Source organism: Pseudopodoces humilis, chromosome 18 (genome assembly GCF_049639895.1).
Source record: "Pseudopodoces humilis isolate 2021_Gansu_Grassland_sample_001 chromosome 18, ASM4963989v1, whole genome shotgun sequence".
Lineage (NCBI taxonomy): Eukaryota > Metazoa > Chordata > Aves > Passeriformes > Paridae > Pseudopodoces > Pseudopodoces humilis.
The window spans coordinates 1,912,976-1,937,274 of record NC_142217.1 but is presented as its reverse complement, the minus strand read 5'-3'; the positions used below and the strand labels follow the sequence as shown (position 1 = coordinate 1,937,274).

The 24,299-nt window shown below is 42.7% G+C and overlaps 1 protein-coding gene across 27 annotated transcripts in view; it reads left to right on the top strand.

Moving 5' to 3' along the window:
- MAPK8IP3 (mitogen-activated protein kinase 8 interacting protein 3) overlaps positions 1-24,299 on the top strand; it is a 75,831-nt gene that overhangs the window by 27,104 nt on the left and 24,428 nt on the right. For 9 of the 27 annotated variants that reach the window (XR_015774113.1, XM_088064212.1, XM_088064201.1 and 6 more), the window contains exons 5-13: positions 8-31; positions 3,954-4,098; positions 9,092-9,341; positions 12,040-12,142; positions 14,571-14,689; positions 18,906-18,917; positions 20,535-20,552; positions 22,940-22,997; positions 23,966-24,118. Coding sequence is in view for 26 of the 27 variants with exons in the window: in XM_088064212.1 (XP_087920338.1) it covers positions 8-31; positions 3,954-4,098; positions 9,092-9,341; positions 12,040-12,142; positions 14,571-14,689; positions 18,906-18,917; positions 20,535-20,552; positions 22,940-22,997; positions 23,966-24,118 (882 nt within the window). In the remaining variant the exon portion in view is untranslated. Of the gene's footprint in view, positions 1-7; positions 32-3,953; positions 4,099-6,587; positions 6,706-9,091; positions 9,342-12,039; positions 12,143-14,570; positions 14,690-18,905; positions 18,918-20,534; positions 20,553-22,939; positions 22,998-23,965; positions 24,119-24,299 lie in introns of those variants that run through there. The other 18 variants (XM_088064215.1, XM_088064202.1, XM_088064196.1 and 15 more) reach the window with 11 other exon arrangements.

Sequence of the window (24,299 nt, the reverse complement as noted above, 5' to 3'; positions counted from 1 at the left end):
ACTGCAGTCATCGCCAGTCCTGGAGGAAAAGGTAAATCCTACTGCTGCACCTGTACTTCATTAATCCAAGTGTTGGAGGTTGCTGTGGAGTGGTTACAGTGTGATGCTGGGAATGTACTGTACTGACATATTTGCTCTCTGTGTCTACTGACACCTGTGCTGGAATTGCTGGTTCAGGGGTGCAGCAGGACCCATGGAGCTGGGATAACACAGCAGGGAGAAGCATGTGCATGCAAATGCAGAAGACACACAAGTTTGGTTCCAAAACAGGATCAAATGTCTGGGATGGGATGTTTACACTTCACATCCCATAATGTTTTAAAAAGTCAGGAATAATAGACCCATAGAAGCATAGAAAATCCTGAGTTGGAAGGGGTCCATAAGGATTTTCAAATCCAGATCCGTCCCTGCAATCCCATCCTGTGCCTGAGAGTAGTATCCAAATGCTCCTGGAGCTCTGGCAGCCTTGGGGCTGTGACCATTCCCTGGGGAGCTTGTTGAGTGTCCACCACTCCGGGGGAAGAATTTTTACCTGAAATTCAGCCTAAAACTCCCCTGACACATCTTCATGCAATTCCCTGAGGTTCCAAGAAATTTATTCTCTTACCATACTCCAGAGAACAAGCCATGCCTGATTTCTGAGTGGAGAAGAACAGGTGTCAGTGTCAGTTGGTTTCCAAAGGCACTTTTGGCTGATGGTTGGGCAGGGAATGCTGTGCCCAGAGCCTTCAAAGAGAGTAGTTCTACTCTTTAAATTCTGGCAAACAAACTAGTTTTGTTATGTTTTGTAAACTTTAGGATATTGCTTGAAGAACATCCTAATCCCAGGTTTTGGCTACTGCAAACCTTTATTGGAGAGTGTGCTGTTCACCTTGTAACTCAAGGTGGAACTAACAAGTGAAGTGTTAAAGCTCACCCTGGGTGAGTCCTGGAATGATTTGGGTATATGAGGGCAACTGCAGCAAAATTTAGACAAGCCCTGAGGACACTTTAAATTTATTTGCATTTAAATTTGGTAGCCAACTCCAGGACTGCAAAACTGGAGTTAGCTCTTCAGCAGTGTTTGCTCTTTACCCTTGGATGAGAGGTTTTGAAGAGGCTTGAAGGTGTTTCCAAAGAAACTCAGCAAGGAAATTTCCTAACAGTCTTTGCTAAAATTCCTGTCTGAAGATTCTACAGCTTCTGATGCTACAGAGACTCTGTACCTCTGTCTCTTTAATAGGGACTGTGAAATTCACACATTTCCTCTCAATTCAGTGGCTCCTGTATTTCCTTGTGTGTTAAGTGTGTATGTGTTTGCATATCAACAAAAAAGAAAAGGGGAAAGTATAATTTAATGTCTTTCAGCATACTTTTGGGGCAGCTCTTACGTCTCAGTGTTGTCAGTGAGTTACGTCAAGTCATTCCAGCATAGTCACTAAGATATTCTGGCTGCACCACTGGTTTGACAAGGACTGTTCTGCAGTTACAGGAAACTTTCTCCTGCTCCATACACCTGTGGAAGCAAGACTCTTACACTATCATTCAGTCCTGAAGAAAAGATACAATAGTTAAAGCATCTCAAAAAATGACCCAATTTTGTTTTCTCCATAAAAAAAGAGAGATTTTTTGGAAGTCGACTCTTAGGGACCCTTGGAATATTTCTTTATCAGTGAAACTAGGAATTTTCTGATTTTGTGGCATAAAGTGGCTCTGATTTCTAGTTTTGAATCCCTTCATAATCTCTTACACATAATTAACTCTACTTTCTGTGGTGCTTGTATCAATGCCAGGGTGAAGATTTCCTAGGAGAGGAAACACTTGCCTAGTATGTTATTTAGAAACTTTTGTAGGAACTTAAAACCCAGCTGTTTCCAGGGTCTTGGAATGATAGCAGTGGGATAAAGAGAGCAGAGAGGCAGAGGTAATTGTCCCTTGGCATCATGATCTAGTAGGAGCAGATGTAAGTGGCAGGTTACAGTCATAAATTGGGATTTAGACAAACAGCGGTGGAATGTTTTCACTAAACCTTCAGCAGTTATTTAAGTCACAAGCCTTTCGTAATGGAAAGAAAAAGCTACAAGGAAACTGACAATTTCTATCACATAGGAGTCTGGACTTGAATCTGTGGAGAATGGTAGAATCATTAAGGTTGGAAAAGACCTCCAAGATCATCAAGTCCAACCTTTAATTGGATACCCTCATGCCCACTAAATCGTATCTCAGAGTACCACATCCACACACCTTTTGAATGCTTCCAAGAATTCTGAATCCACTACTGTCCTGGGCAGCCTGCTTCCATGCTTAACCACTGTTTCAGTGAAGAAATTTTCTGCAATATCCAATCTGAACCTACCTTGGTGCAACTTGAGGATATTTCCTCTTGTCCTATTGCTTGTTACCTGTGAGAAGGTTAATGATGATCAGTGATCTGTGTTCCTCCAACACCCAGTTGCATGCCTCCTTTCTAAGAGGGTATGTATATGAAACTTCCATGTATGAGTCTGGTATCTTAAGGAGGGGATTTTAATGCAGATTCCTAGGAAAAGTGCATCCCAAGCAGGCCACACTGGAAACACCTTTCTGCCCTATCTTGCCTATCCAAGACAGGCCACAGGAGGCCTTTTTGCCTATTCGAGGTAGGCACTGATGCAGCAATGCAGCATGATGTGGTGGCTGGGCAGTGCTGGGAGTGACTTTGAAGGTTGGGCATTGTGGTTTTTCTCAGCAAATATCATCTCCTCTGCTGGACACTCCATCTCTCTATTTTCTAAAAGAGCTGGCTGGTGTACCATCCCCTGTATTAGTGTGTTTGCTCTGTTCCAGAGGCCTGTAGCAGTTGCTTGCCATGGTCACAGGTGGGGTGTCTGTGCTTGTTTCCAAGCCTGGGCATGACACCCAGTGCTGATGATCATTACAGACAGGCACATGGAGGTCTGTTGTTACTAACAGCGTGCTACAGAATGGCAGGTTTCATCACACCCCCACAATTAAGCAGAAACACTGTGCAGGAGTAGGTGAAGTATAATTGAGTCCAAGTGTAGGTGCACATGACACAGAGAATCAATTTAGTTCAGCTCTGCAGGGACTGGAGGCAATTAGAGATACTCTGAACCATTTTCTGGGTTCAGCAAGCTGCTGCCACAGCCTTTCCACCTCCACTGCTTGCTCTAGATTTTCTCCCACTGAAGCTTGATCTCAAAATCTGTGCCAGCTTTTGTTTGGAATCAAACCTGCAGCTAGCGAGTCACCTGCAGTTTCCAGAAAGGAGAGGATGAACAGAGCATACTTAGAGACACCTAGCAATATGCATGATGCATTAATTTTTATCTTTGTTTTTTGAGAGTGCGTTGTGAGTGCATTGTAATATGGACATGGAGAGAGATCAAAGAGTATAAATACTTTCTTCCATACTTAAAATTGGAAGTGATCTAACCCCTCTGGTTCTTGTTGTTGAAGCTCACCAGATTTGGGGTGGAATGTCATAAGTTTAATGTAGATGACACTTAAAAGCTTTATTCTTCACCCTGTGATGACATCTGTAGAAGCTATGGAGCTTTTACTTTTTTGCTGTGAGAATTGTTTTCCGTCGCTTATTTTCCTTGTACCTTTATTTCTCAGAAGAAGCACTGACTTAAATTGGCTGGTGGTTCCCTGCACTTTCATGATCCTCCAAATTTCTCATACTGATTGAGCAGTCAGTTGAACCTGTTATGGCCACTGACCCCCTCCCTATTAAAGTTTCCCCAGGAGGAGGTGTTACTCTAGCTGTAACACCATGGGATGGAGCAAACAGCACCAAGGAAGTGTGGGAGTTGGGAGTTCAGACAGCTGCCACTTGAGGGTAACAGCTGCAGTCCAATTAATAGTAACTAGTATTTCACATACGCTAGTGTGCTATTTGTTTTCTATCAGAACCTTGTACATTGCTAACACGCTTCCCTCTCTCTCTCTCTCCCTGTTTGTCTCTTTAGCAGGAAGGAACGTCCCAACTCCCTCAATGTCTTCCCCCTCGCTGATGGCATGGTACGTGGGCAGATAGGGGCCAAGATCATCCCAACACTGGACCACTGGCACCTGAGTGACCTCGGCCAGCTGCAGTCCAACTCCAGCTACAAGGTTTTCTAGACCATCACAGAGCAAGGGTTTCCCACTCTCTCGCTGTCGATAACATCTCACATTTTCATTAAGCTAGAGACAATCTGTGTCCGTAACCCTTTGCAGCCTCTCCCTATGTATTTGCTCCCATAGTAGCTGTGCTGGAGGTGGGAGGATATTCTTCTGCAGATCTGGCATATGGTGCAGGAAGGATTTGACGCAGCCCCTCATGCTGCTTGTCTCAGGGATAATCTCCTTTACTTGGCTGGCCCCAAGTTGAGAGGGATATGTGTGAAAGGAGTTAGGGATTGAGTGAAGAGAAATCCTTCACTTCTTAATGATTTATTTGGAAGAGGGCATGGTGGAACCTGTCCCTTCTCTCCACTTCGATAACAGCAATGGTTCTGCAACTCAAGTGGGGCCAGGCATTGGGTTGCACTTGCCCGTAAGTGTTTGTCATTTTTGTCTGATCTCCTGGCCTTCCTGTCTTCACTAAAAAGGGCTCCCTTGTTATTCTCTCTGGATGCCCAAGTCTTGCACTGCGCTTAAAGGTCTTATGTTCCACCTATGCCTAGTCACTGCTCTAGACTTGCACTGTCTACCTTCAGTACATCTGTCACTGTTACTGCTCTGCCTTCTGCATCAGGTGTTCCAAAATCCTCACAGCATTGCAGCAGCACTGGAGCAGCTCATGGTGCTGCCTGATGCATCTTGTGCTCTGCTCTGCCATTCAGAGGTCTCCACTCTGCTATTTGGAGATTGGTCTGAGCCCCAAGGCCCAAGTGGTGTGCTCTGAGCTGACAGCTCACTGCAGCTATTTACAGATTAGGCTATGCATGCTACAGTGCATTTCCCATGATCTACACTTGTAGATTTTGCAAAGTCTTTGTGCTTAGGATCCCACCAAATTCTCCTCTTTAAATGATTTTCCACAAATGCCTGGTGACGGGTCTGAGAGACATTGGTTTCTCTGCTGAGCACAGCTCAATGTGTCATCCACTGGTGTCTCAGAGATTTTCTGCTCTACTTCAGAAGTGTCTGATTAAATTTACCTTCACTCTGCTTGGAATTTGTAGAACATCAGCTGTTTTATGTGCCACATAAAAGGACTGGTCTCCTTTTTAAAAGTTGTGAATCACTGATCCTGTAAACTACATTGAGGCAGTAAAGGCGAAGAGGAGATTAAGAAAAAGAAATCCCCAGCTTGTTGTACCCCTTCTGTATGTCTCCAGATTCCATGAATGGGCTTTCACGTGAGGCACTCTACAGCAGTGGCCTTGATGCATAGACAGATTAACTATTTACTCAGAAAACAAAGCAGCAAGTTAATTTTTTTAACACTATGTCTGTAAAACAGCCAGGCCTAGCACAGCACAAATGTCAGCAGTTTGTCAGCTCTCTGCCATTGTGGAATTTGGAAATCCAAAATATCTTTGACTGTTGGCAGAAGATGGAGGGTTGGAATGCAGTCCTTATTGTAGTGTTAGAGGCACAGAATTTTGGGAAATTTGTAGAATGCCATTGACATCCTACAGCTGTTCCTTGAAAGCTCTGCCTGAAATTACGGAATAGCAGTGCCACACTGTACAATAACATAATAATGGATGACGGAAATGAGGACAGAGCGTGAATGTGTTTCTTCGTACTAGTGCTGTGCCAAGACAACCAAAATGTACAGAGCCCAGCCCACGTCTGGAATCAGTTATTCCTCAGGCTCTCCAGGCAGTGCTGCACACCTTGGCATGAACAGACCTTCCAATGATCATGGGCAGTGGGGGTTAGTTTTTAGAGAAGAGCTGGGTGGACACTGTAGTTAGATCCATCTTCCACAGCCTTGCTAAGGTCTAATTCTTTAAGTAGTCCCACTGAGAACTTGCATAAGAAGTAACCCAGCATCTGCATTTTAGGGGAATGCAGCAGCAACCCAGATAAATGGGAAGCTTTGGTGGCGAAGTTCAGCTCAGAGTGGAATGCTGGGATAAAGGAGTCTAGATGGTACAGTGGACCTGAGGAGCTTGTGCTGTGGAAGACTTGGATGGGTAGTCTGTTATGGAGAATTTCCTGAGTATGGAACAAATTAATGAATAATTAAAGGATGTAATTGACTGACTTTCTAGTTTGAAATGGAGATTTTCCTCCCACAAGTTTCTTGAACACTCTGTGACTGAAATGCTGTTTCTTAAATCCTCTGTATGACTGACTTCTCAGAGGTGTGGCTCATGCATCCCTTGCCTCTTCTTCAGAGCTCTGGTATTTTGCTGACGTCACTCACGCATGACTCACTTTCCCAGTATGTACCTGACTATTCTCACTAGTTTTCCTTCTTCATGGTGCCATGCTGTGCTTCCATTTTAAGTGTCCTTGTTTACTTTTTATTACTATTTTCTATTTTAGTTGCTGTTATTATTTTATTTTTGCATTCAGTTGTACATTTATTTTATACAATGTTTTGGAGATAAAAGTCCTTAACATTTTTGTTTTTATGTACTATGCTTTCAGTGTTATAACCATACAATTGTGGCTTCTCATGGTGACATATGACTGCTATGAATGTTGGGCCTTTACAATGCATTTTGGAGGTCACTACTACACAGTTGATGTTTAGGAGGTTGACAGGTATGACTGTAGGTAAGTGGTGGCTGTGGAGATTATTCTTTGGGTGAGCTATGGGTTTTGGAGAATGCCTCCTTTGCTGGAGAGAAGAGCTGTACACAGTGCAATATTTAGCATTAACAGAGCACTCAGACAGTAGAAGGAAGATACCAGCTTCTGGGCTGCTAAGAGGGATACATTGGTAGTATATACATTTGGGAGGAATTTTCCAATGCCGGCTGGAAGGTCGATAAATTATGTTTTCTAGGTAAATACAAAATTCAGATCTATAACTTAAGAGTAGTGAAAGACCAGGGTAATTACTTATTCATGTGTTCAGGTTAAGAGGCAAGTTATGTCAATAAACAAGAAGTTACAGGATATTGCTGATGCAAATAGCACCCTATATACACTGATGGTCCAGGGCTTTTTTATGACACCTGGTTCATAAGAACAAGGAATGACAAGTGGAGTCGACTCACCTGGGTGTCTCTTACATGCCTAAGATGCTTCTGAACTTCAGTTATTTTCATAGACTTAGAGTGGATCCAAGAACATCCCTGAATTCTCTCATCCAGCAGCAGTTTTATTTGAGGAAAGAAGTTTTATGGTTGCACTTCACACTTGATACTCTTTGTCCTTTTGTACATCTGAAAGCACAGAAGACAAACTGCAGCTGAAGTAGTCCAAAGCTTACTGGAGCCTATTTATTATCAAAAATCCCATTTGATTCTTTTTTTTCCTTTACATGCTAGGAAAGTAGCTCCTAAATCAGGAATATGAAGAAGAGGTGGGAAGTGTGGTTTTCACATGTAGCAAGCTAAGTGCAAAATTCTCATCTCCGTCTTGCTGCTAAAACCAGCATATGTGCTGGGAGATGGTTTGGATACTCATGTGAGAATGTGGGTACTGTTTGGACTGACAATGCAGAAAATATACAAAATGTGGATTGCATTTAATGGTAGTGCCATTTACAAAAACGTGAGTTTCCAATATAAATGCACAGATGCAGTGTAACCCTTTGACTTCCCTTTGACGGGGTAGTGTGCACCACGGCATTGTAAGATAAGTATACAGAGGCCAGTCTAATTAAAGGAAGATCTTAATAAAATTCCAGATTTAACAAAAATAAGGCTGCAAAGGGTTAAGTCACTATTTTTTTCAGTCTTCCCCTTCATCCCATATTGGATTTTGTGGTCATGTTGTGAAGCTGTTATTAGAACAAGAGAATGTGACTTCCAAATGAGCGAAGTGAAATGGTGTCACCGCTCCAAGGTTGGGGGGCTCATAGTAGCCTCTGAGCAGAACCAGGATCTCTCTAGTACTTCCACAGAGGTGAGAGGCTAGTGATGAAGATGAAAGCTGGGTCTGGATGTGCAGATGCTGCTGCACCCAATTGCAATTCACTGTTATGTATAACTCTCAGCATTAATTATGTCACCTCCCAGCAGGCAGTAGTTAGAGCGGGCTGCCCTTAAGACTGGGGAGGTCTCATTTGGGTCTGAGAGAGGTCATTCCTTATCTGACTGAAGCAGTACTGCCTTAATTCACAAACACAGGTCACAGAGTAAGACCCTGACCAAGTCTTGAAGCCTCACTGTTCCTCAGGAGGTGATGGTACAAGAAGTGGGGCTGTAATGTCTCTTAGAACCATGAGCCATTTTGCACATTCCATACTGATAATCCATCTTCTGTGTTCATTTCTCACCTTTCTGAATTATTGGGTATTGTCATCCTGCCATTTGGAAGTGGGAGACCATACCTGTTTCTGCTGTGTTCTCAAGCTGGACCCATGCCTGCCTACCTCTGCATAAGGTGGTTTGGGGACATAGGTCTCCTGTGTCAGACAAGCCAGAACATCCCAGATCAGTGTCCACTCTGCTTCTGCAGTTTAGTGGCATAACCATTTTGCTGTTTTCTCATCCAGGTGTGTTGGTGGCTTACAGTAATGATATCAGCCAAGACTTCTAAGAGGCCACTTCAGATCTTTCCCAAGCGATATCCTCGTTGCCTTCCAGCCTTGGGAAACACTGGCCTAGTTTGCTGCAAGTGCCAAAGCCCTTCAGCTTTCAATGTAGTCAGTGTGAGCAAGCTACAGGTGCTTTTCACCTGTGATAAGGCCACCTTTCTTGAGATCACATACCCATGTGATTTGTGAAGACCAATATTCAGTAGTGAAGGAGGAAGGTTATAGCCCTTTCCACAGGTGGGATTTGCTTGTTGAGTTCAGCACGAGAACTCACTGCTTCACTGTGGTGGTAGTACCTGGTGTCACCAGCAAACAATGGGACATGTAACTGGTACAGTGAGCAAGAACCATGCTCATAATGCTTTAAGGCAGCCATACACCAGCAAATGTGACTTACTGAAATGTATAATTGTGCTTTTCCCTTTCTGTTCTGCTGCCCTGGAATTGCCACAGTGCCCTCAAGACGAAATGTCTGAATCTGGGCAGTCCTCGGCAGCTGCCACGCCAAGCACCGCGGGAACCAAGTCCAACACTCCCACATCATCTGTGCCCTCTGCCGCTGTCACCCCTCTGAACGAGAGCATCCAGCCCATCGGCGAGTACACCAATGGCACCACCAAGAGCAATAAGAGGGCACGAGAAAAGCGGAACAGCCGGAACATGGAAGTCCAGGTCACACAGGAGATGAGGAATGTCAGCATAGGTATGGCAGCTGGAGCTCAGGTACTTGGTCACTAACATCATTGAATTCCCAGTGCTTGTGTCTCTCTGTTACAGAGAGAGGCTGGGCGACTGCACTGTAAGTATAGAATTTTAGGAAGCCTGACTTCGAAAGGTACATGAATGAGACAGGGTTAATTGGATGTTAGCAGTTTTCTGCATAGCAAATTTTTGAAAACATCAGTTATATGAGTAATTTCACAAATTCACAAGGTGGGAACAGATTATGGAGTTCAGTTCCCTACAGTGGCATGTATTCATGTCATGGAACCTCTTTCATGAGTGCTCAAGTCACGTCTTAGGCTGAGCTTTTGGGAAGCTGTTTCTGGACCTCATCAATATGACAGTTAAAAGCTTATATTTAGTTTTCTGTGTGGATTTATTAATAAGTATTTTATATCCAGATGTTCAAATGCCAAATTTGTCAGTGAGATTAAATAATTATTTTCCTCTGTGCTGTTATCCCACACTATGATTTGCTTAGAAGAATTGTATCCAGCTGTTTCAGCTAAGTGAGCTGATGTTTTTATCCTCTTCCTCATATAAGAACACTCCCAAATCTGTGGAAGTTAGTTGTTTTCTCTCCATTTTCCAGAGTACTTTAGTAATTTGAATTCATGATTTCTTCTCAGGGAAGCCATCATCTAAGCTTTAGCACTAGGCTGTTAAATAAATAAATGATGTAATAACATGATAAAAGGCCCTTTAGCTGTGCCCGTGTACTGTCTGAGCAGATCTACCCTGGATTGTGAGACTTGCAGTGGCCACCAGAAATGAGAAGTGATCTGTTTTACAGACCTTAAAATGAACTTAATTATGAACTTAAAATACAAAAGGACTGTAAGATTTTTTTAAAGATTTTTGTTAAATTTTTTTATTGGAATAATCTGCAGGAGCACAGAGGTAAACATAGGTCTCTGAGGATGGCATCTGAACCAGGTGATCTTCTTTACCCAAGTTACTCCTTTGGAAGCAGAAGTTATAACTAAGTTATTACTGAAGCAGAAATTCCTCTGCTAACATTCACAAGCTGGTTCCTAACAAATTAAGACCAGAAACCAACATACAACATCTTTTGCTGTAGCACTAAATGAGAACTGCCATAACTGAGTCCCAGTCTGTATTTTCCTGAGGGGGTCCTCAGGGTCACAGATGTCCATCTGTCAGAGACTAGGATAGTTGTCCATTGTAGCATATGGGTTCTGCACAGCCTGCTGTTAGATTGTGGTATGGCTGTGATCCTGGCCAAGGCAAGACCATGAAACACTTATAGCAGGAAAGCTAAGCATGGATGTCAGTTGTTTGGATGCTCTGTAAATACCCTGGTTCTTACAGTTGCTGCTTTACAAGCTCATCTGCTATCAACAGCTTTCTTGGGTCAAAGTCATCTCTTTTTCGTATGTGTGCAATTGTGAAGTGGAAGCTTTTTTTTTTTTGCACTTTTTTTGGTGGAAATGTGATATTGTGGAATATGCTCAAAGCAGAGAGTTATGGCTTCTTTATGTGCTCTGCATATTCAACCTTTCAGCTATTTTTCACCCCTAATGCAAAATCAATTCTCCATGCTTAGAAGTAATGCACGTACTTGAATTTTAATAATGTATTTTATGCATCTGTATTTAAAATATCTGTCAGTGATGCACATGCCTTAGAGCTGAGCTGCCAAAAATGGTACTCAGAGGTATCTGCAGAAAGGTGTCCCAGCTTGGTAAAATAAAGCTGAGGAAGGCTGTGTTTATATTAGGCCTGCTGGGTGTGCATGCCTGCTTTGGCAACAGATCCACATCATACTTTGTCTTCCAGCCTGGATTTGCTGCCAGCCGGTGCACAATGCCAGTCTAAAGAAATTAACACTTCAGTTGTCACAGACCTTGAATATTTGGCTACTGAGATCGTCTAGAAAGGTCAAAAATGTCACATCTAAGTTCATTGAGGGACTAATGTAATTCACAAATTAGCTCGTTAATCCTTCAGGAATTCTTTGTGTGAACAGACACTGTGTTCATGTTGCTTGTTCAGAATAGCTGCAAGTCTGAGCTTTTGAAGAGTTTGGTATTCAATAAATAGGACTTGACAAGAGGAAGAAATTCTTTATTCTTTAAATATTGGCTTCAGGCTGTAGATTTCACACAAACCAGACTTCATTTATCAGTTTTGAAGTCAAGTTTCACTGTAATGGGTATCTAAGCCAGTGTAGACTTGAGAATTTGTATTGAAAACCTGATTCTATTAAAACTAAATAATGCCAGTTCCTAACAATAGTAATTTCTATAAAGCTATACAGAAAAGCACTGTTGCCTTCGATCTCAGCTAATCCTGAGTTATTAGTTCTGAATATTCTGAATCCTGAATTTCTAATTGGAAGATAAAAAGGGAGTTTTGGAACTTATTTTCAATGGATAATAATGGATAAAATATTTCTGCTTATCCCATTTTAGTGAGTATTCAGGGCAATGACTTTAGTGATGCTCTGGAATGGGGTTGGGAAGGGGGATGCTTATGGTGTTCCTGCTCTGGAATTGAGAGACCACCTTCAACCACTTTCTGTTCTGATTTTAAGACTTTGAGCATGGCACCATGAAATTTTCAAACCTCAATATTCAAACCTGTAAATGTCCCTTCAAGAAATACCATTCTCTGAAAGTCCTGATCCTGTACATGGTATGTACTGTCTTACCTAGGGATGGGCAGCAGCGATGAGTGGTCCGATGTCCAGGACATTATTGATTCTACCCCAGAGCTGGATATGTGTCAGGACCCCCGCCTGGAACGCACGGGTAGCAGGTACTGATCGTGACTTTTCCCTGTGTTCTGTCACTTGGTTTCATGAGGAGTGAAGAGTGGGTGCTCTGACTCATAGTGAGCTCACAATGCAGCTGTTTGAGACAGTCCATATACTCTGCTTAGTATCAGAGGTCCTGACCTGCTTTGTGTTCTCCAAAAGGCAGATGCCTGCTGGTGATCTGCAGGAGGATATGTACAGCTGACCCAGGACTGGGCTTGTTTACCTTACTGATCTGGGAGTTTGGAGGGATGATGGAGCAGCAGAAGGTTTAAGAAAAGCAAAGAGAACATAGGCTTAAGCAGTTTTTTACTGAAATTTACCTTTTAGCCTTGTCCAGTGGGTAATTTGGCACTTTATCAGCAAAAGACCCCACCAAAATCTTACAGATATGCAGAAAATACAGTATCCTGCCAGAGTGAAGGCAAGATTATCTGATGGTCCCAGTCTGGACTGGATTTGCTCACCCTGTTGAGAACCCCCACTAAGAAAGGGTATGAGCAGCAATAACAACCTGCATTTCTCAGCTGGGCAGGCACACATGGTTAAGCTCCCCTTGGGGCATATAGGATGCCTGGACTAATTTTAGGGTCAGGAGTAATTGAGGGAGTTGAAACTGCTCTGTGTGGGGAAGACAAAAGTGACTGATGAGATCTGATAAAAAATTGGTCACATCCAAGGGAAAGAAGAAAATAGAGAGGACTGATGCACCAGAGCTCTTTAGGCAGGAATCCCTGCTCCAAGCGGTGAGACTGAGAGCTACAGGAGACATAGACTGACTTGGACTGCTGACAGTGTGTGTGCTGCTCTGAAAGCAGAGTGCTTTCATGATACATATAGCTCTGAATGCTGAACAGGAAATTTCAGTCTGAATTAGATCTCCAGGTCAGACTGAATACTAGTTTCTCTTGTAATTTGTGCTGATCGTCGGACTGTGTGAACTGATTCATTTGCAGTGCCATCACATCACCATTTGTACCACCTCAGTGCTCTCAGTGTCTGGGTAGATGGAATTTTTCTGTAATTGAAAAACAATTGCTTTTCCTCTTCTTTGCAATGGGCTGTAGCTCCATTATCGGGGCAGCTACTACACTCCATTTGTAATCACAAAGATTATTTATGTGATAGTGAAGCCATACAACTTGAGATCATCTCAGTTGGTTCTGACCTTTCTGATAGATTGCTGGAGAAATTGCACAGCTGCTGTTCATGTTGGTTGATGTCACTCATACAAGGCAGGGCACTGGAAAGTATTTATAACTCACATTAAGACAATTTTTTAGAGTAGACAGCCACAATCCTAGAGGTTGCCTTGCCTGCACATCCTGTAACATCTGTTTCCTGCTTTGAGCCATGAGGCTGTCAAGAAATACAAGATTCTTGTTGGTATCAAAGACACTGAGAGGTGGAAATGTGCTGTCAAATGATAACACCAAAAACTATTAACTTTGATTTACCTTTAATGACATACATTTGGGGACATGTAAAGAAGCATTTCAATACATAGGCTTACCCGAAGGGAAAACGGACCCTTCAGTCTGATTGCACTTACTGGTTGGCCAGGAAAAAAAGGCCATTTCTATTTTCAGCACTGAATTTCTTATCTGGTCTTACTGTTGTCTGAGGTTTCTGTCTAGATTGATAGGAGCATGGGAACCCTTGCAGAATCTGACAGGTCAAAGCTGAGCTCTTCTGCGAGTTGAAATTTTTCTGTGAAACATTAAATAGTCCTTAACTTGTGTGACTTCAAAATAAATCATGTGGGTGAGCTTTGAGGTTGTGCATGGATAGGTGTGTCCTCAGCACAAGAAACACGTGAAAGTGATGGAGCAAGTCCAGAGGAGGCCATGGACATGCTCCAAGGGCTGAAGCCCCTCTGCTCTGGAGAGCTGGCGGTGTTCAGCCTGGAGAAGAGGAGGTTCCAGGAAGACCTCAGAGCCCCTTCCAGGGTCCAAAGGGGCTCCAGGAGAGCTGGACTTTGGACAAGGTCCTGGAGGTACAGGACAAGGGGGAATGACTTCCCACTGCCAGAGGGAAGGGTTAAAAGATATCGGGGAAAAAAGCAGGTTGCCCGGAGAAACTGGCTGCCCCTGGATCCCTGGAAGTGTCCAAGGCCAGGTTGGACGGGGCTTAGAGCAACCTGGGATAGTGGAAGGTGTCCCTGCCCATGGCAGGGGGTTGAAACAAGGTGGTCTTTAAGGTTCCTTCCAACCCAAACCATCCCATGATTCTATTATTTGGGGAATAACACATGCTATTTTTTTTTACTTTGTGTGTTCCCTGATTCAGCCAGTGATGAACACATGGAATGTGCTTTCAGGGTTTTGATTGCAACAGTCTGAAATGCTCAGTATTTCGAAGATAAATTTTTGAGCTTAAACGTTGCCAAGTAACAAGATTCCTTCTGTTTATTTTTGCTTCCAACAACAGCCCAACACAGGGGATTGTGAACAAAGCATTTGGCATCAACACGGACTCCCTGTACCATGAACTTTCCACAGCGGGGTCTGAGGTCATTGGAGATGTTGATGAAGGAGCAGATCTGCTAGGTAAAACCTTGTTAGAACCATTCTGTTTTCTCTGGTACAATGACACTGTATTAAGCATCTGGAAACATTTAAATTCTGTTTTTCTTTCAGAACTTGGATGTTTAGCTTTTTTAAAAATGCATGGAAATTGAGACACATGTGACAGAAGCATGTACCTGCAGTACAGTAATGATTAATCTAAGTTGTTAGGTAACTTTTATTAGTCTTTAGTGCATCAGTTATTTTTCTACAGGATTCTCCCACACAAGTAATATGAAGACAAAATTTGCTCCTTCTGCTTCTGGCCAAAAATTCCTCCCCCAGTAATTTTATATTCAGAAAAAATTTGTTTGAAATTTGTAAGAAAGTAACTCATTTGGTTAAGTTTTTGATATTTAAATGATGTGGAAATATTATGGTCTTTAATGTAGTATTTACTGCTTTACAGTCAGCCTAAGTGATGTAATAATTCACTTTTTAAGCTGGTTTTGAAGGTACTTGTAATACTTGTAGCCAGGATGTGTTCTGTGCTCCTGGCTGGGACTCTGCAGCAGTCAGAGAAGCAGCTTTGCCTCTGAGCCCTCTCCATACTTTTTCTATTGGATTCCTGAGTATCTAAGTCTTGTTTTTTGACAGAATTTAAGCATGTTCATAATTCCTGCTGTTTTCCTGCATCAGGACACTACAAGTGGTCTTTGAATACTCAGGTGATGTGGGCAGCTGATAGAGTTTGTAGCAGTGTAGCTCATTTTCCATGTTACTGCTTGCTTTAAGGAGCTTTGGGATCCATGAGAGCTTCAGAAACAATGTGTTATGTGTACTTAGTGGCAAGAGATCTGATCTGAAATTGAACATTTATTTTCTGGTGATTACTGATACAGATCTGCTTATGGATAATCTTGTAAATTTGGTTTTGTGTATGTGTCCAGAACAGAATGAGCTGAAGTATGACACAGACTTGTAGCAGCTCACCTTTGCCTAAATTAGGAAGGTATCGGCTTTGATATGTCTTGTATCAGGACCCTTAAGAAGCATATGTTTCTGCAGGGGAGGGTGGATTTTGCCCTTTTAAACAAAAAATTAACCTTGAAGATGTGGACTGAAATCTGGAAAGGAGTACTTCTTGTTTGACGAAAGACAAATATCTGTGAAATTGTACTATTATAGCCAATAGTGGGATTGGAATTAAGAACATGAACCAGACCATCATGAGAATGCTTGCAATAGCTTTTTGATATGAGTAGGTTTGGGTTGTTTTTTTTTTAAATCATGCTAGCCCTGCAGCATGTATGAGAGCCTTCATGCCATTGCCTAAAGCATAAAATAATTTATTGTTTCACCTTCAACTCAAGATTGCCAGAAGAAAAACTATCTGCAGAAGACTCAGGATGAACACACAGGCTTTCTCTGCCTTCAGTGGGAGGCAATCTGTGCAAATATTTACAAAATTAAGAATTTTGAAGGAAAAGCAAGATTTCTGGGTTTGAGAATCCCCTAAATGCTGGTAGCCATTTGCAGAAGGGCTGGAGCTCCTGCTTAAAGGGAAGCTTGACAGTAGGAATTACACGTGATGGTTAAAGCTGTGGAATGAATTTTGGTTAGACAGCTCTATACATTATCAGGAGCTCTCTTCCTATCGGAATCAAAACACTAAAACCATGGATAATCTTGCTATTGAGTATCTCTTTCTTGGTCCTTGTGTCCCCTCCTTCCTTATCAAGGAGTGTTGGGTTGATTCTGTGTCTCTGTCTGCTAATCACTGTGCCAACTGCTGCTTTCCTTCTCCCCCCAGAATGGCTGGGGTATCAAGTATTATTGGCTTGGAAGAGTTACGATTCTGGAAAATTACTTGCTTGGTGTGTGAACGTCTTCAGACAATGTGCTTCCCACTTTGGAAGCCTGCCTCCTGGAAATCCACTTCCCCTTGGGATGACCCTGTAGCCTGACCCAGTGATCAGCAAGAAATGCAGACTGTTGTTTTAAAAGGCCCAAAGCTTTTTGTTGCCCAAATCTTGCATGGTTGTTCACTACAGTCTCAGATGAAGTCAAAGGTGCTTCACCTCTTCCTGCTACGAGGCTGCACAAAGACTTCGGTGTGGTGAGATGTCTGTTGTTTGGGAGTTACGACTTGCAGTAGAAGTGTACAAAGACTGTTGAACAGTGCCCATGTAAGTGTTGAGCCCTGAAGATCATAGTGTAATTTCTGAAGACTGTAGCATGGCTTATGAGGAGGACATTTCTATGCTGGGACCATTTTCTGGCACAGCACCAGACCCTCTTGGGCGATCCCATGGTGGGTCAGCAAAATAACTGGTTCCTTTTCAAACTTGGGAGATGGACTGTGGTGAAATCAGGTAGTTCTGTGCCTTTTTTTGCGATAAACATTGATCTAATTAATCCTTTTGCTGAGTTTTGGCCACTGACTCTGGCACATATGAGTGTTTTTAAAATGAACACACACATTGCTGGTTGTCCAAAGGGAGGAAGTACAGAGAGATCTCAGGGGTTCTGTCTGTCAACAAGAAATGAGACTGGTACTTTTTTTGGCTTTGCACAACAGAAGGCATGAAAGAAAGTCTGGTAAAGATAGAAGCAGAGGGTTAAATCTCAGGGCTGACAAAAATCTATCAACATAATCCAAAATCTTGTCTTTTTTTTTTAGGTAGAATGTTCTCTCTTTGTGCTGTACTTTTGAGTCTGAAGAGACACAGAGGAAATGGTGCTTTATGAGCATCATGTTTATAAAAGCATTATGTAAGAAACAAGCTGAAAGAGTTCTCTCTTGGTCTTATTTGGAGCTCACTTCTTTCTGTAAATCAAATTAATGAATGACTCTAAGGTCACTTAAGTGAAGACTTACTACTTCCTCCAGTCTCTGAAAACTTGGCAGTCATTCTGTAATTTATTTTGGTCTTGGTTTCTTAAAGAAAGAAGAACCTCATTGAAGAAGGCTTTAAAAACAGGACTTACTGAAATTACCCTTGAGCAGTGGCTGGCAGGCAAGTCTGATTCTGGAATGAAAAATCCCATTTATTCCTGGTACATAATTGGCATTCTTCATGTTTTACTATTTTGAATAAAACCCACAAAACATGTGGGTTTCCTCCTGCCTCTGATACTGCTTTACATACATGGGTTTGTATAGGAAGTACTCTGGAGAAAAATGTGGAGTGAGAACAATTATTTCCTAGTGGGAATAGAGGACCAAATTCCCTTATTTCTCCTACAGACTTTGGAGCTCTAGTTGTCTATTTTCCTGCATATTCACTTGTTAATCACAGGTGATCCTGGGTAGGCTCCTGCTCTCCCGTCTCCCCTTTTCTCAGATCCCACTTCCTGCTCTTCCCTATCCCAAGAGTTTCCATCAAATCATCACAGCAGTTCGGGTGTGCTCAGTGGACAGGTCCTTTTATTGCGGGTGGTGGGCTGATTGCCCAAAGAGGCTGTGGCTGCCCCATCTCTGGGAGTGTCCAAGGCTAGGTTAGAGGGGGCTTGGAGCAACCTGGGATAGTGAAAGGTGTCCCTGCCCATGGCAGGGGGTAAAACTGTGGATGATCATTCCAATCTAGACCATTCTGTGATTCAGGTTTAGGATAACCAACTATATTTGCTTTGGAAATGAAAGAACAAGGGGTCTATGGTAAATACAGAAATGCAGCCTTATTACCGGTAAGTTTATATACAGTGTTGTGTACAGAAATTGTAATGAGATTATCAAACTAAGTTCCAGTGCTACACTGTACAAAAAAAAAAAAGGTTTTGCATGCAACCAGTTGTCTTTTGCAGACTGAAGTGTCACTGGAGAGCACAGTTATTGTCAGACGATCCAGCTGTTAAAATCACAAGGGGAGGGGAAGTGAGAGGTAGTGGTAATGAGCTGTTCTGAATTTTGTGGTAGATGACTAAATAAAGACAAAAAAAGGTTAACCCAGTTGAGGAAGATCTGATTGCCTCACATCCACATCTGGAAATCTGGGGACAGATAGCTGAGGTGTATGTTTGCAGTTGTACCACAGGTTACTTTTCCTTGGTTGGTTTTTCTGTCCTATATGTAGAGTCATGCCATCAGCAGCTATGGCAGGTCCTGTCCTTACTATTTCATGCCTTTTGACATTGAAATGGCTGAATCATTGTTAATTTTTTTTGAACAAGATTTTGTTGGTTTCAGTCACTGATGGATCCTTTTTCACTTCCTTTTTCCCTTGTCTCTCTGTGCTTCGCTGGACATGGCGCATAGGGGAGTTCTCAGGTGTGTATCTCCTGCTCAGTTCTCCTTGTTTCCTTTTTTCTAGTTGAGGTTGGATGATGTGGTATACACGTGTGATACTCCCCTGCTCTTGTCCAAACACAGCTGGCTTTGCAGACTTCTCCCACCTTGCCTTGCTTGGTTGCCTCACACTGGTGGGTCCCTGCAGCAGGAGGTCCCTGCTCTGCTCACATTCCTGCTGCCTCTCAACCCACTTTCTCTTGAGTGTCTGCTGGCAGGTTTGCTCCACAGTGTCGCACTACCCTGTCACTTGAGGTCTCAGGGCTCAAAGGACTTTTTCTGCCAGGAAGGATACTTGTAGCAGAGGTTGGGTGGGAACAGACTGAGTGAGGGTCCCACTGTCCTCTCCATGGCCTGTGCTGTGAAGAGTCCCTCCATGTACCAGTGGCTGTGGGGGGTTTCCTGGTGCAAACCAACCCCCTAGAGGTACTGTGGCAGTGACATTAAAGACACTTTTGTGATGGGTTAGAGTGGCAAGGCTCTGTCTTTGGTGAAAACTTTGCCTTTTTGTCTCAGAAGCTGGGTGATGGCTCTGTCCTTTGTTGGAGGAAGCTTGCTGCTCTAGGGCCATTCTCTGCCATCAGGTTTGCACCTGCTTGTAAAATACACTTGGGCCCTGATGCAATTTCAGTTGAAGTCAAGGGGATCGCTCTTGATTACAGTACAAACGGGGTAAAAATTGCCCTGTAGGAAAGACAGAGACCTGGCATCTGCGATGGCGCCAACAAGCTCTGCTATGTCCCTGTGCCCAGCACTGCTCAGTGTGGGCTCTGTAATGATACCAAGAAAGGGATGGAATCATCCCTTCTTTTAATTCAGACTGGTTTTACTGTAAGCCACATTTTTTGTGAACATTCCTCAGAAAACCTCCCACTGAAGTTTGGTTGAAGTTTGTTGCAGTGTGGAGGTACCTTTTGGCCTTTTCAGGCCAGACAAAAGTTTTGATACTCAGCCCCACTTTTGTTCTTTTTTCCCCTGCTACTGTTCTTCCTTCACCCTATTCATCATGTCTATTGACCTGCTTTTGTTGTGGTGATGGGAAACTCAAGGATGAGTTTATAGAGAAGATGATGAAGATGAAGGATGCAGATGAAGGTCATCTCAAGCTTACCCTGACATCTGTTGTGATAGAACAAGGGGTGATGGTTTTAAACAAAATAGGAGAGATTTAGATTAGATAAAAGAATTTATTTTTTTTGCAATAGGGTGGTAAGGCCCTGGCACAGGTTGCCCAGAGAAGCTGTGGCTGCTTCATCCCTGGGAGTGTTCAAGGCCAGGTTAGATGGGGCTTAGAGAAACGTCGTCTAGTGGGAGGGAATAGCAGGGACTGGAAATGGATGAGTTTTAAATGTCCCTTTCAACCCAAACTGTTCTGTGACACTCTGAGGTAAAGTCCCTGTTAGGTCAAGCTACAGCAGAACAAGATAACTTTCTACCAAGCATCACATGTGCTGGCACCACACACTGTACATGTGCTAATGAGCTGCTCTGTTTGCTGTTTACAGACTGGTACTTAATGGCTGCTGTTTTTCTCTTCCTTTCTTCCCCTTTGTCCCCATCTCTTTCTGTTCCCTTTCTCGTATGGGATGGCTCTCATAGTACGGGATGATTTCTTTGGTAAGGCGAAGGCCTTTTTACTTTTTTTCCTTTTCTTTTTTTTTTTAATGTGCATTTTTTTATGCATTCCTTTCATCCACTCATCATCTGTCCATATGCCTTGTATCACCTTGGTTTGGTTTTTTGTGGTAGTGGCAGCACCTCTTCAAGAAGCAGGATGCAGCTGCTCTGTTGAGGTGGTTTGGGGATTGTCGTCTGTTTCAATGTCATTGATTATCTGCTTTGATGCTTCACATTGTTTGCCTGGCTGTGGGATAAAGATGGTGTAGGTGCTCTGCTGGACAGGGCTCTGCCCAGACCTCATATCCCTTTGCTCCACGCCCCAGAGGGTTGAAGAGGTCTCCTTATAGTCTCTGCACACTGAAAGTTTTCTTCCCATGAGCAGAGCTGTCCTATTGCAGCCTGTGCAAGATGATCTTGTAGCGCCACTCCATGGCTCTAGGAGGCTTCCTCCTGTTCTTTATTGCCGAAGGAGCCTTTATGACCCTCTAGGTGGTTAAGGCATTGGGCTGTCACTGTATCATACACAAGTAGAAGCTGTGGTGAAGGATACTAACGGAATGCTGTGTGACCTTCAGTTCTGGTATGATAGCTCACCCTCTTCCCAGAATTAATTTCTTTCCCAAAAACAGCTGCAGAGAGGGATGTATGACTCAATAATATGATGGAAAAAGATTTAATAAAAAAAAATAAATATGGGGATGAGCTTTTCCCTGGATGTTCTTCAGCACCTTTAATGTTCTTGTGCCAATTTAATGCCTTACAGGCTAAATATTTAATTGGTTATTTGTACAATCACTAAAAACGAGCAAGAAAATAATTTTATAAACAGAAGACTTCTGGGTCTTCTGACCTACATGCGGCATGTCGTAAAAAACAAGGGCTATAGATATTTCACCTTCACCTTACCAACCCAAAATACACTGTAGTTTGCATTGCAATTAGTGTTTCTCACTTTTGTGCTGTTGGAATATTCTCTAACACACATTGCCTGAAACATCAAAGTGATTAATTATCTGTCACTAATTTTTCAAAAGTTTTTTAAAAATGCCGCTTCTTACTCATTCTTGCTGAGAATTTGCATTTGTCATCATAAATTCATTCTGTTTAACTGTGGGAAGAAGATCTGTGTGTTGGAGTGTTGTGGTGTTTTCTCACTTCTCATGTGCTGCCATGTTCTTCTAACTTCCATTTAATTCAAGTTTGTGTCGTTTTTACTTTCTGCAAATGATTAATCATTTAATTAAATTTAATTAAAAATTAATCAGCAAATGATGTATCATGAAGACTGTTGATGTCTTCGCTGTGAAGGAAGAGAGAGTTCAGAGGGCAGGACAAATACTGATTGTGGGGAGACTTCTTCATGCTCTGGGACCTGTGGTGAGATATGAGCTGCACCCCTCAGGACTGTCCTCCAACAGGGAGAGGCCTCTGCCTTCAGCTCTCAGGTGGCCTCTGTTCCTTACCATAGGACAGAGGCTGACCCTGAGACTCAGCAAGTTCCTGGCAGTGGGAAACAATCCAGATGTGCTTTCGGTCCCTAAATTTCATTTGTTTTATGAAATACTGAATTTGACCTTCACTCTTAGCCCCAGATGTGTCAGTGTTCTTGTAAACCAGTCTGCAGATTGCAATTGTACATGGATGCCCAAGTGCAAGTGCAGAGTGTCTGCTGTAGGTGTTGAGTGTGGTTCTGAAGTGGTGGAACTGAGACTTCGCATTTTAAATACCTGTGAAGAAGCTGTTAGAGCTGTAAGGGATTATCCCTGTAGCAAGGGACAATCTGCAGTCCTATTAAATTTCTCTAAATAAACTAAATTAATTGCTATTAAAATTACTCAAGCACAAGGTCAGTAATGGGTAAGCCTTTCGTATGCATGAAACTCTTCATAACCATGATCCCAAATCATGCAAACAGAAAATTTGGCTTATACTAAGAAAGGAAGAAAATCACTGGTGTGCAGATCAGGACAGCAACTTGGACAGTATTCTGCTATTCTCTGTGGAAAACCCATAAACTCTACCTTCATTCTGTGTGAAGCATGATAAAAAATGTTTGCAATAGCTCATGGCTGAACCAGGAGTTACTGCCTTGACTTCCCTGATTGGTATTAGTGAAGCTTTCCCCTCTCTCCCTCTCAAAGAGGTCTGTTAAGGTTGGGGTGAGAAGCTAGGTCTGAATTTGTATTGTCTACAGGACACATGGATGTCTTTGCTGGTGCTGTTTGGTCATTCAGCTAGAGACACGCCACTCTCCACACAAAACACAGTAATCTAGGGAAGCCTAACAAAAGTGATTTCTTTTCCTCAAGCATAAGTTAGGCATTGCCACAAAAGCTGCATGTTTCTAGGAGAGCAGGTGAAAACTGCCTGGCCTTTCTTTTCAGGAATGGGCAAAGAAGTGGGCAATCTGCTGTTGGAGAACTCTCAGCTGCTGGAGACCAAGTAAGGAACTGTTGCATGCTCTGACCTACCTGCCTGATTACAAATGAGATGTCACCTCGGAGTAGGTCTTGGTCAGAACTCCTGCCTCACTTTTTTATCTAAATGGTTGTCCTGAATACTTGTTCCTTCACTTGCAGAAGAAGAATTGCTCTCCTGAGCTATTTCCTTACTGTTTTCCTTTCTGCAGGCACTTGGATAAAGCCTCTAGGCATGTACTGGTAGGGCCTGATGTCATCTGAGATCAGTTGCAAGGTTTAAATTAACTTCAGTGGGAATCCGTATGTTGGTCTGAGCCTCTGTGAGGATGTTGCTGATAATAAGGTTTTATTTGCAAGGTTTGTTATTAGGAAAAAAAACTTGTCACTGTTGAGTTCTCAAATATTTTGTAGTTGATGAAGGAGAAGCAGACAATGTAATGGAGTTTATTTTTGAGAAAAGCTAGTAAACCAGCTATTAAAACTGAAGAGCCGGGAAGAGGAAAGCAGAGTATGCCCAGGGGAGCTCTGGAGAACCTACTGTTACGGGAAGCTACTGATTTTATAAATTTAAGATGTTTTGGAGCTGATTGGAAATGTATATTTCTATTGCCATCATCTGTAATCATCCTCAATTGCAGATGACAGCAGTTCTGAGAGATGTATTTCAGACTTTAATTCTGTCAAAAACAGATAGGTTGCTCTACGCATGCCTTCTGCAGTGTTCTGCCATTTTCCAAAGGAGAGGTTGGTTTGTTAGTCAGGATACAGGAATGGACAAACCTCATCCTGAACAATTTGGGTGATTTCTCTGTTCTTCTGCAGCTCCATCTTCCCAAAGTTTAATTTCCCTTGAGTCATAGCTGAATTGAATTGTTAAACACACTTGTTTCAACTCTCCTTGTAGTGCCTGGGACTTTAGTTAAAGGTCTCTTTTATGGACAGATGCTGGTTTTGGGCATTTTTGCTTATTGTCCCTTTCACATCTTCAAGAAATGCTTTGAACGTTGTGAAGAATGATTTGATTGCCAAGGTGGACCAGCTGTCTGGGGAGCAGGAGGTGCTGAAGGGAGAACTGGAAGCAACAAAGCAAGCCAAAGCCAAAATAGAAACCAGAGTCAAGGAGCTGGAGGAGGAGCTAAAGAGGTGAGTGATGACTCCCCTGCCCCAAGGAGCTGGGAGTGAGGAGTGGTAAGCCCATCTCCTGTTTTACTCTGTTTCACTCATGGGGTTAGCATTGACATCCAAAGGTACTTTAGAGAGCACAACAGGGCAGGATTAGTATTCTGAAGCAGCTAAAAACCCAGGATCCCTGGAGTGAAGCATT